The sequence below is a fragment of the Saccopteryx leptura genome, chromosome 4 (genome assembly GCF_036850995.1).
Source record: "Saccopteryx leptura isolate mSacLep1 chromosome 4, mSacLep1_pri_phased_curated, whole genome shotgun sequence".
Lineage (NCBI taxonomy): Eukaryota > Metazoa > Chordata > Mammalia > Chiroptera > Emballonuridae > Saccopteryx > Saccopteryx leptura.
In genome coordinates this window covers 39,913,529-39,931,056 of record NC_089506.1, presented here as the reverse complement: position 1 = coordinate 39,931,056, position 17,528 = coordinate 39,913,529, and the positions used below count along the sequence as shown (strand labels likewise).

At 37.9% G+C, this 17,528-nt stretch overlaps 1 protein-coding gene across 2 annotated transcripts in view; it reads left to right on the top strand.

Moving 5' to 3' along the window:
• Positions 1-17,528, top strand: part of MYO16 (myosin XVI) — a 592,224-nt gene that overhangs the window by 480,561 nt on the left and 94,135 nt on the right. For both annotated transcript variants that reach the window (XM_066380569.1, XM_066380568.1), the window contains exon 29: positions 13,834-13,930. In XM_066380569.1, coding sequence (XP_066236666.1) covers positions 13,834-13,930 — 97 coding nt within the window. The remainder of the gene's footprint in view (positions 1-13,833; positions 13,931-17,528) is intronic.

Genomic DNA, 17,528 nt, shown 5'->3' with positions numbered 1-17,528 from the left:
AATCAACATACTGATCAAAATATTAGGTGTAGTTAATATTTAGTTTCAGTGGAAAGACCACTTTGCTAATGCCGGCGTCTACGTCTTGCCATGCTCTGTTCTTTCCACTGCATTTAACTCGATCTGTATCTTTTAATGTAACCATCTAAAGCCCTTTCATTCAGGTTACAAAACTTGAAAGACATAGACCATGCATCACAGTGTGAGCTTTGATCAAAGGCACTTACATATTCCTTTATCAGTCAGAGCAGATTGCTCCTTGTAGTTAGTGTCTTTTTTATTTTTTAATGTTTATAATTCACCCAGTAGATGAAGGAGAAAAAAAGCTAGCTGCTTCCTGTTGCAGGCAAATTCTGATCAGAATCTTTCTTACCCTACCTGTCAGCTAAATGACCCTTAAATAGCGCAGCAGTTTTGGACTCTAGTTCCAAATTGCATCTTAGAACAAAAAAGAGAGAAGGGAGTGAAAGAAAAAGAAGATGGGGAATAAAAAGAAGAACTACAATCAAGTGGAGGACATGTTTGACTTTGTTTAATCCAGTGTTTACTATCAAGACCAGTCCTGAGAATGAAATTTAGATGCTGCCCAGGCGTTCCGCAGGGAATTGCAGGGTGGAGAGAAGATTCATGGGTTCATGGGCGGCGCTGGTTGACAGGCCAGTCAGGGTGATAGTGGTTCCAAATCAGAACTTGAACAAAGACAGTTTGAGAACAGTCTGATTAAACTGTTTTGGTAAATCCATCTAGTTCGTAGGATGCCAGGCTTTGCTCACCACCATATTTTACATGTCCACCCTCCTCCACTTCCCTTTAGCGTTTGCTCCCTCTTCTCTGCTATGTTCTCATTCCTTAGACTGCACACCTTCTTCAAAATGGTTGATTGTCTCTAGCAGGTAAGCTCCATCGGAAAGGATTTTGATCTGTTGTATCTTCACCAGAAGGGACAGAGAAAGATGCATAGTAGATTTTTGTGCATATATGCTGGGTCAATAAGTGAGTCTTTTTCAATAAAAAAAAAACCTACTAAGCCAAACTATAGACTTTTTATGAATACATAGACATTTAGGAATTTTTTAAAATCTAGAATAATTCACAACAAAAACCTTACAGTGACGATATTTAGGAAATCGTGTTTGAGATGATAGTTAAATGGTGTTTGGGCTCATATTTGTCTTTAGTAAATACATGTATTTAATTAAGCATTACCTCTGTAATTAAAAAAGATTTTTAACATTTGTAACTAGACCCTGGTTGGGTAGCTAAGTGGATGAAACATCCTGGTGTGCTGAGATCACAGTTCAATCTCCAGTTAGGGCATGAATGAGAAGCAATTAATGAGTACACACTAAATCAGGGGTCCCCAAACTACGGCCCGTGGGCCACATGCGGCCACCTGAAGCCATTTATCCGGCCCCCGCTGCACTTCTGGAAGGGGCATCTCTTTCATTGGTGGATGCATCCTGTGCTCCTGGAGTACTGTATGCGGTGGCACCGCAAAGCGCGGCGTCGCTCACGTACAGTACTACTTCCTGTGACGCGGAAGGCATGCGTCACTGCTCTGGAAGCACGTCATATCACTTGTTACGGCTAGCAATGACAAATATGGAACCGGACATTGACCATCTCATTAGCCAAAAGCAGGCCCATAGTTCCCATTGAAATACTGGTCAGTTTGTTGATTTAAATTTACTCGTTCTTTATTTTAAATATTATATTTGTTCCCGTTTTGTTATTTTACTTTAAAATAAGATATGTGCAGTGTGCATAGGGATTTGTTCATAGCTTTTTTTTTTTTTTTTTTTTTTACAGAGAGAGAGTCAGAGAGAGGGATAGACAGGGACAGACAGACAGGAACAGAGAGATGAGAAGCATCAATCATTAGTTTTTCGTTGCGCATTGCGACACCTTAGTTGTTCATTGATTGCTTTCTCATATGTGCCTTGACTGTGGGCCTTCAGCAGACCGAGTAACCCCTTGCTTGAGTCAGTGACCTTGGGTCCAGGCTGGTGAGCTTTTGCTCAAACCAGATGAGCCCGTGCTCAAGCTGGCAACCTCGGGGTCTCGAACCTGGGTCCTCGGCATCCCAGTCCGTCGCTCTATCCACTGCGCCACCGCCTGGTCAGGCCATAGTTTTTTTTATAGTCCGGCCCTCCAACGGTCTGAGGGACAGTGAACTGGCCCTCTGTGTAAAACGTTTGGGGACCCTGCACTAAATGGAACAACTAAGTGGAACAACAGATTGATGCTTCTCTTTCTCTCCCCCTTCCCCTCTTTCTCTCTCAAATCAATGGGAATTTTTTTTAAAAATTTGTTATCACCACCACATAAATACAATTTAAGCAGAATATTGTTCAGAGTCAAATGAATTATTTTAAGCATTTGTGAACAAGCTATCACAATGACTGTTTTGCTTTAGAGAGTTTTGCATTCAAATAATACTTAGCCTTTTGTATATTTTATACCACCAGCTCTTGTGTATCAAAGGAATCTTCAGTCTTCTTTCATGTGATTTGAACTGGTAACCACAAATTCTGGCAAATTCACTGATGTTACTATTACTTTAGTATATTCAATGTTGTTTTCACATAAGGCAGTTTCATTTTGAAGAAAAGTGAAGGAAAATCACGATGTAGGGGTGACTGGAACGAGTGTTATGAGGTTTTTGTTCATGTTTATGATGAAGTGACATATTTAAAAATTATGCTGGACTCACCAGAGCTTTGTCCTTATTTTAAGGCATAATTTAAGTTGTTCATAGAGGAATAGAAGGTCATCAAAGTGATTTGAGTAGACTCTATTTGATTAGCTTTCTGTATTGTTCTCTATCTCACCAGATATATATGTTTTTTATGAAACAGAGAATCTGGGGGTTACTTATTTGTGGGAAAATAATATTCTAAATAGTTTGAATTAAGTCATAGTTTGAAAGCAAGTTAAAATAAACCACTAGTTATAATCCTTATGCTCTTTTTAATTATTCAGTTTTTTAAAATACATTTTTAGTTCAGTCCTAGTTTAAGGTAACTTTAGAAATAATGCCTCCAGAACTGTATACAGTTAATCACACACTTCCTGCCCTGATTTCTTCAAGCCCTAGAAAAGTGACTGGCAGGCCTTCAGGCTACATGGAACATGCTTATTTGCCATGTTATGTCATTTATGCAAAGTGAAAACTTATGAAACTAATTCTAAATGGAAAAATAAATGGTATAATCTGATTTTCACACATTTTATATGAATCAACTGGTTATAGGATGATTTCTTCTGTGTAGTTATTTGAATGCTATATTCATTTTAAAGCCATCTGGAAGAATGACGAACGGAGAAACAAATCTGTCAGAGTCAGTTCATGCGATGCCAGGGGTGCCGCTTCAGCACACAGACACAGAGCTCGGGAGAAGTCAGGACGGCGAACAGGCTGGCCCCTGTGCAGGAGAGCCTTCACAGCCATACGTTTCCTTGTCATTTTAAACAGATCTCTAAAACTCTGGAGTGGGGGATAAAGCTTTGTGGATAAAGAAGAATGCCCCGTGTCGTCCCTTTGAAGTAGGGGCTCATGATCTCTGCTACAGGAAATGGTGGAAGGAGATATTTAAATGATAACCCTAGAGAGATTTTACATATCCTCTATAACATTTTAAGGATGAGGAGTCAGATATAGAAAGACTTTCGGTAACTTGGTAAAGATTATACACATAGGAAGTCAAAAATGAAATTAAATTAGAACTTCAGCTGAACTACCCACATGATATGATATACTTCCGTGTGTGTGTGTGTGTGTGTGTGTGTGTGTGTGTGTGTGTGTTAAAGAGATAGAAAGGGACTGAGACTCTGAAAGAAATAATAAAGGCTGCTCACAAAAGACAAACCTCAATTTTTTGTGAAATCTATTTTTTCTATTTTTCTTGATTTACTAAAAAAATTACAATAGTTAATTTATTGGCATCTTCTAATGTAATTTTCAAAGAGTAGCCTAGATTTCATGGTGTCTCTGTAAAATATGTGGTCTTTGAAGGATTCATTCTTATAGTCCTGAGAATCACAAAATTAACATTTTCCCATACCATTAAATAAAATCAGTTGAATGAAAGATTTATTATCTCATTAATTTAAAATAATACAGTATAGAAACGATAATAAAAGTAAGAACAAGAAACTGTTAAAGTTTTAAGCATCCTCCATGTTTTTTTACATATTCTAAGACAAGATGATTGTATTAGGGCCCTTGGCTCTTATTAGTACAATAAATTAATGGTTGGTTTATAACTTTTGTTTTATTACTCAGGGAACACTTCATAAATCAACTGTAAGTACAAGCTAGAAAATAACCTATAAAATTATCCTTTCTTATGTTTATTTTCTTTCTCTGGAATTACTAACGCTGCAAATAATAGACTTTGGGATCTAAGATTATCTCTTGAAACTGTACATAATAACAAAGAATCACTATATATGTACATATATTTCTTTTTTCTTTTGTACGAAATACTTGCATGCATGTATATATGAACCCAATTTGTTATGAAAGTAGCATTCATTCTTGATAAGAAACTTGGAAAATTAAAGAAGAAAATATAGATCATTCATAATTGAGTTGCTCTATCTAGAGATAACTACTAGCAGGGTTGGGACTGGTTAGTTCTTGGATGGGAAATCACGACTATGTTTGTGTGTATTGACTAAGTTCTTAAAAATACTACTACAGGTGTTAGATTCTTGGTCAATGTGTCTCTTCCTCTTTTCACTCTGAATGTTATGTGGACAAATGTATGACAGTGGTCAGGAATGGCATCACCAAGAGGAACATATGTAGGGCTTAGATCTGAAGGATCCAGTCACAGCACAGGACAGGAAATGGGGTCTGGGGACAGGACCAGCATGTGCCAATACCCTGAGCAGAAGGCTGCCTAAGAGAACTGATGGAAACAGAATGGCTGGAGTACTGAGAACCAGGCAAGAGGAAGAGATAGTGCTTTATAAGAGTGTCTCTCAACCTTTATTTTTGTCATTATTTCTCCACTAAGCAGAAAAACTCATGAGACAATTACTAAGGAATTTAGTTTAGTACTGGATGGCATAATTCTTAGCTAAAACAACGGCTTGTACCTTTTCAATAATCAATCCTTCTCATCAATATCTGTCTTTTAACAATAAATGGTGGTTCTGACTATATCTAATCCAATTTCACTTCTTATATATCTATGTAGTTTTCCCTAAGTCCAGGTTTATTTAGTCCTTCAACAATATTAAACACTTGTTGTATGACACAAACTTTGTAATAGCCAAGGTTTCCCCCCACCCCAATTGGGAACCATTTCACCCTCTGGGGTCAGAATCCCCTGTAGATTGTGAATACTTAGAAACAAGCAGGGGCAAGAACCAGTGGGACCTTATGTGAGTCAAAGCACAGTGTTCTATTTTAAGTTCAACGTGAAGCCATCAATAAGCCATAAAGAGGGTGGTAACATGATCTGATCTATGTTTGATACATGAAAAAATAATGTGCTGTTGGAGACCAAGACTAGAGCTAGGAAACAGGTGAACGAACTAATAGAGTAGCCCCACATATGGTGGAGTGATGGTTGATAGGCCAAAGACGGTGGATGAGTCAGAGAAGGGTGAAGAGAGATCCTCACAGGGGCCTTCAATAAATAGCCTTCTCACATGATGTTGACTTGAAGAGTGGATTCTTCTTTAACACCAAAATATAAACTTCGGTCAGGAATATAAACTCTTATTAACAAGTGTGAATTTGCTACCCAAAATATGTGGAACTCTAAATGATGGAAAGGGCCTGGCTCTTCAGGAGTTGTAAGCAGAAGATAATTCACAGAAATAAATGTAGATGTGTCTCAAAGCAAACAAGAACACACCACAGAATGAATATGTGGAAAATTAGGAAAGTTATGTAAGTATATTTTAATATCTAAAAATACTCTGAAGGATGAACAACATAAGAGCAGATGCCCAGGATGGAGTGCCATGAGTATTCATATTTTTAGAGGTAAAGCAAACATCAAAATACAACATAGCAGTGACTGGGTAGCTGCTGCTGGTGGGAGGGCTCCCAACCTATGTGTTTGTACACACCCCAGTGAGTACAGGGGGCCGTGATGATGTTTATGTTGCTGTTCATCATTTATAACATACACAGCCCATGGGACAGGTAATTAGTTTTTACATTTTGGAAGCCATGTGGTTAAGAAGAAAGAGTAAAGGTGCTCTTAAAATGAATATATTAACTTATCCAATATACTTTCTTCCTTGATTTTGAAACTAATCAGTCTTGTTTGGGTTTGGCTTGGTATTGCTTTTCATAGTGAGTCATTTTAGGAGGAAGAGATTTGTTTGTTGTTGTTGTTGTTGTTTTTTAAGAGCTCTTGACCATAGTGATGTGATTTCCATAATGAAATAATATATAGGATCACATAGTGAGCAATTCACTAGGAAGCTCAAAATAGTAGTTTTTATTCATCACTGCTTGCTGTACGGGTCATACTATTCTAGGTAAGGGTAATTAATTTTTTTAACCTGTAATTATATGTAATTCGAGCCAAACCACCTTCTTCAAATAGCAGAAGATACAGTACTCTATTAGATGTGTATGGCTATAATTATCTTTTCTATGTTGAAGTTAAACTTCAAGAATAGTCTATTTATAACAAAGAGAACTTGTATTTTAGTATAAATGTATCCTTTGAGGATGTTTAAAAGTACATTCAGGCCAGGCTGAAAATTAGAATATTTCTGTTTAGTAATTTTTTAGAGCTACCCTGAAAATACAAAATATTGAAATATTAAGTATAAACTATGCACATACAAAGTAATGCTCAAACTTAGAAACTTAGTGAGTCAAAGAATCAAATATGGGAAATATGTGAATTCAACCTGGAGAAGATGAATTTTAGTTAAATGGTTATGTTACTGAACTTCTTGAAAAGATAGATGTTATTCTGTTCATTTTTGTGGTCTTAGAGGGCACAGGGCCTGGTATCAGGAAGGCCCTTGGAAAATATTTGATTTATGGATGGATGGTGAATGAATAGATGGATAAGACAGACACATGATAGGATGGATGGATGAATAAATGTGAAACAAGGAATATCAAGAAAGATAAGATATACGGTGTACCCAATAGTTATATGAAAATAACTCCAAACCAAGAATTAATGAGTGAATGTCAACAGCATGCAAATAGAAATATTGGGGTTTTGGAGGCTAGTTCTATTTGGAATGGATTAAATAATTAGTTACAGAAAATGCTTTTCATGGTAAAAGTATAGTACAAGGAACAGTATTCTAAAGGAGTACAGTGACATTCTCAGATCATCAGAAAGAAAAACAAGTCTGATGGGAGATTAATGGAGACATCAAATCACATAAAAAAAAACACAACAGGATATTGTTTATATAACTTCAATAAAGCTATTTAAAACTAGGGAATAGATTTACATGATAAGGCACTTTAAGAGATACCAGCGCATTTTGGAGGGGAGGAATGTTAATATTATAGTGAAAGAATATGACTGGTTTTAATGCAAATATGATCTTATATATCTTATCTTTAGGAAATATTTATTAGAATAATGTTCATATTTTTAAAGCAATAAAAATTAAAATTTTTAAAGACAACTTTTTTATCAGTAATAATGGAAATGAAGCATTTTCACAGCAAAAGTAAAAAGCATTGACAATAAACTATTTCTCATTATACAAAAATGTATGGTAATTAGTAATAAAAACAGCCCAATATTTAAAATCAGACATCAGTGATATTATAGAGATCGATACAAGATACGTTAAAGACACAGATATGCTGTTTTAATGAATTCATTATTATATGGTAAAAGCTATGAGAACCAAACCATTTGTGATTTAAATGAGTAAGAGCTTATCCAGTGGATGATTTATGTAGAGAAAGGTATTGAGGAAAATAGAAATAGATGATGTTAAACCAGAGGAGGAAAACAAGTTCCCATTTTGGAATGCCAGCAATATGATAACAGTTTGAGAATAAACAAGAATGCATTGGAAAAGGACCATCCTACAGAAAGTCTAATAAACATTTCAAAAGAGTTTGAACAGTATTCTGAAAAATTATGACCTGCAATTAAATAAGTTTAAGCACAAAAGTAATCTAATGAGGTTGATGTTTAGAAAGATCATTGACTCCCAGACAGTGAAGGGTGGGCCAATGAAAATGCCCCTATGAAGCAAGGCCAGACATATGCATCTCCCCCGGGGGGGGGGGGGGCGGAGGGTTGTGGTTACCATGCAAACAGGGAAAGTAGGTCCCTCTGGCTCTCCATAGGATGGCAAGCCCTTCTTTTTGTCCCTCTTTGATTGGAAGCAGTAATCAGTGATGAGGAGGAGGGGGGGGGGGGAAGAAGAAGAGGAAGGTGGAAAGGATCTTTGCAGGTTCCATTAATATCTCCGTCTAGTACAGCCTCCAGACCACCTACACTCCATCACAACCACCACTCCAGCAGCTGTCTGTGTTCCCACAGCCTGCTCCTCTAAAAAAATCCTCTGCAAACTGTAGCAGTAATTGAAGCTTTCGAAGTCATCAATGACAATTTTGTTTAATCTTTTAAAATCTGTCACTTAAGAATAAAAAAGCTAATGGTTTTCTAATAAAAATAGAGATGACTATAATTCACAGATGGTTTACTTTTATAGGAGTCAGAATGACATTAACATTTTAATCTCAGATCAGAACACTCTGCGTGTAGGGAGTGCACAGGGAGAGAGAGGCTCAGCAGGAGAACTTTTCAGTCTCTCCTTTGCTACGGTTGTGAGAGAAATATATATATTTTTTTGTAAGAGAACACAACTAAAATCAAGAATGTAGGTGATCTGAACATTTGGTCTCATTCTGGGGAGTCCTAATTTGTTGGATTGGATACAGCACAGTAAGGCACTGGTTACAGAGAAACTTTACATGAATTCATTTCGTAAAAAAATTAAAATCACCAACACTTTTGTCCTAATCCATCTCACTAACAGACAATATACAATTCTTGCAAATTCAGAATTAACGTGGTCTTGTCTGGGTTTTCCTGATAAAGAATGATTTCTATATTTTTACCCCACTAATTCCTAACATCAGTGATACCAGAGGTGGTAAGGACTGAAGTGCATTATTCAGAATATGTGTTTCCTGAGGAAGAAATCTAAAATACTACTAAAGGGCTAATTTTATTCTGTCAGGAGAATAAAAACATGGCAGCCCAAAAGATCAGAAGTCAAACAAATGTTAATATTTTCAATGAGTATCTCCAAAACTTACCTATCCACAAATAAATTACATAGTAAAAAATGTGAATGAATATGAAACAATGAATCAGTCCATTGGATAACTGTAAAGTATACCAGATAACTGAATGAAGCACTTTTAAAATTATCTGAATGTGATGGCAACACAATACCTAGCCATTTTCACAAACGCTTTAGCTGTGTCTTAACAGGATCCTTTTTTTTTTTTTTTGTATATATTTTTTTGTATTTTTCTGAAGCTGAGAATGGGGAGAGACAGTCAGACAGACTCCCAATGCGCCCGACCGGGATCCACCTGGCACGCCCACCAGGGGCGATGCTCTGCCCACCAGGGGGCGATGCTCTGCCCATCCTGGGTGTCCCTATGTTGCGACCAGAGCCACTCTAGCGCCTGAGGCAGAGGCCACAGAGCCATCCCCAGCGCCCGGGCCATCTTTGCTCCAATGGAGCCTTGGCTGCGGGAGGGGAAGAGAGAGACAGAGAGGAAGGAGAGGGGGAGGGGTGGAGAAGCAGATGGGAGCTTCTCCTGTGTGCCCTGGCCGGGAATCGAACCCGGGACTTCTGCACGCCAGGCCGACACTCTACCACTGAGCCAACCGGCCAGGGCAACAGGATACTTTTAATATGGATCCAGACTTTAATTCTCTCCCCTTCCGCTGAATCAGAAGCCCTACTTACTTTCAAAGCCCCTGGTTTTACCTCTACAGGGAGAATTTTTATGGATACTCAAAAACTTACCAGGAGTTTTGGGAACTTAACTGTCCTTCCGGTTCCCAATGTTACTTACCTGTGTAACACTCCACCTGGTACATGCCCTGTGTCTCACATACCAGTCATACCCTTCCCTTGCCATTATCCCAGTCCATGGATCCCTGCATAACTTCATTTTTCTGCTTCCAAGTCTGGCTTAACATATAGATCTGTGGAACACTCAGATGCCTCTCAACTACTTACAAGCAGGTCCTATGTAATCTCTAATATAGGCTGAGAAAAATCCACTTCATCTTCCATATTTACTCCACTTCTAATTTAACCTTCATATATGAACTGTAAACTGGATGTCTCCTGACGATACTCTATCATAAGGTTTCACTTTTACTCACTTGCTTTGTCTCAGGAGTGGAGACAGGTCAGCTGAATCATTGTTCCCCAATCTTATTTTATGTCTACATCATTTGTGGACCATTTTCACTCCACTTTTCATTTTCCTTTTATTTCCATCATCATTGGTTTTATCACTGACTGACATCCACGACTCAATCCAAGCTTGCTGAATGACTTCAGGGTTTGGCTTCTGTTTTCATTGTCCATCATACCATATTTTCATCATTGAAGACAGCTAGCTCTATGACTCATCTTACTCCAGGAAGTCACAGTTCCTCATCTTCTTTTTCTAATCTGAACCCATCCTCCCCACATTCCTACCACTTGTAAAATCAAGACTATATCTTCAGATCCTTCAGAAGATGTAAATGTGTGTGTATGTGTGTGCGTGCAAATATACAATGCAATATAATAAGAGAAATAAAAAATCATTCATAAGGTGCTCTGGGAACACAAATTAAAGTCATCAAAGCTCTCCTGGAAGTGAAGACATGAGTATTAAAGATCTAATAATGAAGATGGGATTTGATTCCAGCTCTGAAGGCTAAATAGGGGTTGGCCAACAGACAAGCAACAGTGGAATAATCTTCTAAACTCAAATTGTTGACTACGGTATACCTTGCCAACCAACTACCTTCCAAAGCCAAGCCCAACAATTCATTCTCCAAACAGTTTTAAAAGGCACTTTATAGAGTTTAAATACAGTTTCAAAAATTATTTTTATAAAATTTAGATCCAATTCCCCTTTAATTCTTTCACTTTAACCACATTGCTCATAGGAAAATATCCATGTTTTCCTGGAATACTCTTCATGGTTTGGCCACAAGCTACATGTGCAGCCTCTTCTTTCATCACTCTTCACACAGCTATACCCAGATGGTTGTTTTCTGCTCCTTGCCTTTCACATGGTAGTTTTTCTGTTCCACACCTTTTCTCACCATGCCTAGGTACCCTGGAAAAAAATCCTACATATCTTTCAAGACTAAATGGCTTAGATAACATGTTTCCCCACGAATTCTACCTGATTCTGTCTCGATCACCTCCTGCTCTCTGACAGTCCTTGACCATGACTCTTATCACCATACTGAGTATGTTTTTTTGCTATATATACTCACTGCTGATTTTTCGTATGAGCTCATAGAGAGGGACCTCTTTTGTATCTCTGAAATATAGCAGAATTCTCAAGATAGACTGATTTGGCTTTTTGAATTGCTGTTAGAAATGTCACTGTAAAAGCTCTTGGTCATCTGTCTAACTCTCTGCCTGCCCAGGGAATTCTTAGCTCCATCCTTTTAAATGTGGAATGGAACTAAGAATTCATTCTCCTGTTTGCATTCCATTGGTTTTATGTTTCTTCCGTATATTAGTTCACTTAATGATCATTATTGATTCCACCCATTGTGGAGTGTTACTGGCTAGCACTCTTTTAGAGTTTTGCCTTTGAGATTTAGTTTCCCACATGAGTAACATACCATAGTCAGGGATGAACAGAAAGATGACATGCTCCCTCCTTCCCAATGCCTGTCTCACAGATTTGTTCTGCACTGCTCACAGACAGTACCAACTGTTCTTCCTGTTGACTGCCAAAATAAGTCAACAGTCGGGAAAGGAGAAAAAGGCTGTGCATTATGGAAAATAACTAGGGAGAGAGAATGTCAATACAATTGGGAAAGAAGGAACAACTCTCGGTAGCCACCCACCCAGGCAACTGTCTCAAATTTCAACCAACTAAAAGAAAACTAAATGAAGAAGAACATCAGTCAACCAGAGGCCTCTGAAACAGAACAGTAGTTGAGAACTTTCTTTGTTGATATAACTAGCCTCACTACCACAGTGCAAGTTCCAGGTTCCAATTCCTTGCAAAACTGTGTGTTTCATTAAGACAACATGGCTAAGAGGAGAGTGTTAGAAGGAAAGATGGAAAGTGACAAAATATGTTTGGAGTAAACTCAGTTTCTATATGAAAAGGTCATAAACTGCATCTGGTTAAGCACTCTGAAGACAAGTCTGACCTATAAACCTTTCCAGGACCTAATGGTATGTGTATATATATATATATATATATATATATATATATATATATATATATATATATACACACACACACACACACATACATACATACATACATACACATGCAAGCTTCAGGTGTCATTGTGATGTATGGTATATATATATACACACACACACACACATACATACATACATACACATGCAAGCTTCAGGTGTCATTGTGATGTATGGTATATATATATATACACACACACACACACACATACATACATACATACACATGCAAGCTTCAGGTGTCATTGTGATGTATGACCTAGGCTGTGCGGTGTTATCATTTTAATGTCCCCAGCTTATGCTTGGGGGTGCACACGTTAGTCTTCCTCTTATTTCAACGGTGTTTGTCTAAAGTGCTAAGAATATGATTATGAACATATTACAGGGTCTGCCTAAGCAGTGTTTCTTCTTTATCTCACAGAATACCACCTCAGAGCTTCCAAAGCACTCCATGTTAGTATTTACCAGGTTTTTCTGCAGGTGTATCTGTTCCCCCTAAGAGACTGTGAACATTTACCTTGTGAAGGGCATTCCTCACAACTATCACAGCTCTGTGAATTCTTAGAAAATAAGCACAACACACAAGGAAATTATTTTTTAAATGCACGGCATAGCTTATTGTTATGTGTTTTTAACAATTTTCTTCGGTAGCTGTCTTCATCAGTAGCAGCACGTTTGGACTAGCTTGCTTACCCCTCACCTTTTTATCGAAACTAATTTTGTAACATAATGAAATTTAAATTTTCTATTGAAGAATGTTCATTGTGCACTACTGTGTATGTGAACACCGAGAAGATTGTTGACTTTATTGAGACGTTTCACTTTGATGTTGCTGTTCTATTGCAGTTGTATACATTCAATTTATAATAACATACAATGTAGTAGAAAAATTTAATTGACGTAAAACAATTTTGTGTGTCCACTGCATGTTTTGTTTTGGTCTTTTTGTTTATTTGTTTTTCTTTTTGTAAACTTAACCTCCCTGCTGTGAGTGAGGAAAGAAAAGGGTAATAAAGAAAAGATAGAGGTTTGTCTCTAGAGTGTGAGAATTCATTCACGGGGATGGTTTTTATCTCCTGATAAAGAGTCAAAGCCAGTCAGCATTTTGTATCGCCTGGTACAAGCACCACAACTGTAGTGTGTAGGCACTTGCAAACATTGGGAACAATATGTATGCCCAACAAAGATACTGATTAGAACAAAATCTTTGGGACCATGATTAAATGTAATAGTGTTAATAAATAATAAGGAAGATGTACTAGGATTAGTTTTGTTAGCTTTGTTTCTTCAGGTTGTCTTCTGGAAAAATCCCTTGTTCAATGGTTTTCCCATTATCATTTTGGCATCATCGTTCTCTTAAGTGTTTCTCTGCTATTTACGTTTTAGATGGGAGTCCGAAAAGTGTTCCTAAAGTACTGGCATGCCGACCAGCTCAATGAGTTGTGCCTACAGCTGCAAAGAAAAATTATCACCTGTCAAAAAGGTAACAATACACACTAACATATTTGAACTTTTTTGAGTTTTGAAATACAACATAATTTTGTTCACCCTAGGTTAAATGTCAATGTTGTCAACATTAGAGTGGACCACTCCATTCATTCCATGATGCCACTTTTGGGCAGTTCTCAGGGACTTAAGAAGTACAGTGTCTTAGTTTGCTCTTTACCTGTCTCTAAATGAGCATATGTAAACACTATACTGCTCATGCATTATTTGATAGTCACCTTAGCTGGTATTTTTATAGCAAATTTTTATCTAAATTACAGTTTTTAAGAAGGAATATTCACCTCCTATGATTTATGCATCCACTACCTCTCAAATATTCATGTTCCTAATATATTGATCCAGATAAGAACAGTGTACCTTTGAACCAACAGTGGGAAAAACCCCCATGTGGCACTTAGGTTCAGATATGGAGCCAGATTGCTAAGCCAGTTCAGTCAGCACCATTGGCTTGCTCGAGTTGGGAGGCCGGAACAGCCTGTTAGCCATATCGTATTTTATGTAATTCCATGTGTGCCATGGAAAAGTCCTCGACTTCATTTATCCTTTGTGAAGCAATGATAATATCTGGAGTATTATCCTTGATAACAGATAGGACTTTTTCATTTTAGCTTTGAGAGAATGTTTCAAATTTTTTTCCTATCCAAACCTAAGTGAGCATCAAAAATGGGTACATGTTAACAATCATAATTATACCTCATATTAAACATACATACTTAATAGATTTATAATTTGCTCAATAATTATATATTATAATTTTTGAAGAAAGGTTAAAGCAGAAAAATTAATCTATATGCTAGTTATTGGTAGAACTTGTTGTGATGAGCTTAGCTTTCTGATATATTTGAAACTGTTGAAAACAAGCAGAGACAACTCAGAGGATGCAGAAATCAGTTCTATTCTGTTCAAGCCTCTGTTTCTTTGAAACTCTGTGGCCTCATCCAGGCATTCTCCTCATGAAATATCCAATCTCTTGTCATTTTCTGTGGATAAATTTCTTCTAGTCCATCAAACAATCTTATTCAGAATTTAGCAATTTCAGTCCAAGTAATGCTCAAAATTCAGAACCTTTTTTTAAGTAAAAAGACCCTCCCAGACCTCTGAGGCTCCACAGGAAGGCAGTGGGCATGGTTCTTACTCCTGCCTACCCTGGTGTATGCACACCTTCCGGCCCTCCAGAGCTGACAAAGGGAAGAAGTGAGGGGACAGAGCAGCTCTTCTGTCTACTGTCACCACTATGATCTGGCCTTGGGTTCTTATGGTGGAGCAAATAGGTGTTCAGTGGCTCTTTGAATATATGGGCACATGTCAGCACTTCTCTGCATTACCCACCTGAGAACTGGCAAGACCTCTCCTTTGGACCTGTAATCCCCCCTTAGCCTCTGGGCATCCCTTGGACACTCCTTGACCAAGTCTAAGTGCTCGCTAAGAAGTCTCTTTAAGTGACTCCAAGCAGACATCTCTGTCTTGAAACCATTTCTGGCAGGGAGAGCCTCACTGTGGGGCCTGACAGGTGCAGCTTCTCCCAGCAGAGCCACCCTGCACTGAGTGCCAGGCAGCGGCCACTGATGCAGCATCAGTCTTCCCAGGATTCACGGTCCGCTGGGTCCACCAAACTCCAAACTCCAGAGTCACACAACAAGTTCTTTGGGTGGTCCTCCGAGGGCACTTTCTCCAGGCTGGAGGTGAGGACAGTGGGGGAAGCTCGGGTCAGGGAAAGGTCCTATCTCACCTTTCGGTATCTCTGGCTTCTCTGTGGGTGATGATAATCTGGCCTACTTAATTTTATCCTTCACCAGTAGAGAGAGGGGCTGGGCTCACAGGTCTACTCTGGACCACACCTTTGCATTTCCTGTTTGTGTGGTCAGCCCTGACAAACCAACATGAGATCTGAGTGCCTGCAGCCTCACCACCAGCCAGAAATGGCTAGAAATGTTCAGCCTCAGGCCCCATCCCAGACCTTGTGAATCAGAATCTATTTTTGCAAATTCAGCTGAAATTAGAATGAGAAGAATCCCATTTACAAGACCAGTGTTATAATCACCAAGTTATGGAGTCAACTGAGATTCTCATTTAATATCATGTTGTATGAATGTGGAATGGAGTCTAAAATCCTCCTGGAAATTTTCCTTAAATATAATCAGAAGAATGTGCCCAAGCTGGCTAGCTTGGTTGGTTAGAGCGTCTTCCCAAAGCCCAGAGGTTGCCAGTTTGATCTCCAGTCAGGGCACAACCATACAGGAACAGATTGATGTTCCTGTCTCCCTCCCTCTCCTTTCTCTTTCTCCCTTCCTTCTCTCTAAAATCAATCAATCAATAAATAAAAAATTGTGTAAGTGGAAGACTATATACCTTGTCTTCCATCAGGGGTACTCCCTAGAAATTTCTCTTCTATTCAGTTACAAAGATTAAGTTGTTGTTCCCTGCTGACCTGACGCAGAAGAAATGAGCAGAACTCTAGCTATCTCTTCACCTCTAAAGACGGAAATTGAAAATGGACTAAAAAATAACATTAAGGTGAAAACCATAACTTCACATTGCATAAATGAAATAAAGGATATAAAAGCATTTTTAAAATTATGGGCTCTTAAACGAAAGCATTATTGATTTTTATTTTTATATCTGTTGGACGAGTTCCCTCAGTACTTTCTGCTGCTATGAAATTTGCTCAAAATTTATAATGATCTGGTGTCATATCCAGTTTTTCAAGAGTTTTCATTCTTTCTTTGCAAATGTTAGGGGGAAGAAAGCTGTAAGTTTTAATCTTAAATTTAACCATTTTAATCTCAAATTTTTCCTAAAAGAATTCTTTTTCTGACTCTCTTTGTTCATTTTGTCTTGAACAGAACTTAAAAATCTGAATACTGTAGGTGTCAAAAAAGCAGTCTTTTGAAATCATCAGAAAGAGACTAAGTATCAACATATGTTTGTAGCAAATTTATTTGTATCAGCTATCCCTTATTAAAGATACCAGTTTTTAGCAACTGGTAGAACATTTTTAAAGAATTGGAAAAAGTTCTGGTCTGAAATGTGAGAGAATGGAATCCTATGTATGTGGAACAATAGATTCCGGGTGAATGTGAATGCAGTGAATAGCTCGGCTGTAGTCGGAGGCCACAAGAAGTCTGGCATATCCGCATTAATCTTTCCTTTATTCCAAGAGATTAAATATCTTGAGTATACCTTCATGTTCACCCTTCCAAAAGTCAATGTTTCAGTTTATTTAAATATAACAGAATGAGCAAGGGAACTAGCCAGTTTGAATTCTGCTTCTCCCTCTCAGTGTGCCCATCACATGGTTAACACTTCTGCCCTTTGCTCTGCATTTCATCTTTCTGGAAGTCTGCTTGTACCTTTTACTGTTTAAATTTTTTCCCCTTTAGATTAGTTCAGCATGACTGTTTTACAGTTAATTCAATACCACTGCATTCCAAAGTAACTAAACATTTAGTATTGCCATCTGAAGGAAAAGCCTTAAGCATTTTAGATGTCTGCATAACACTTGCCTCTGAAGCCATAATTGTGGAAATTTCTGTTCAGTTTTCCACCCGTAATCAAGAAAAGGCATCAAATGAATA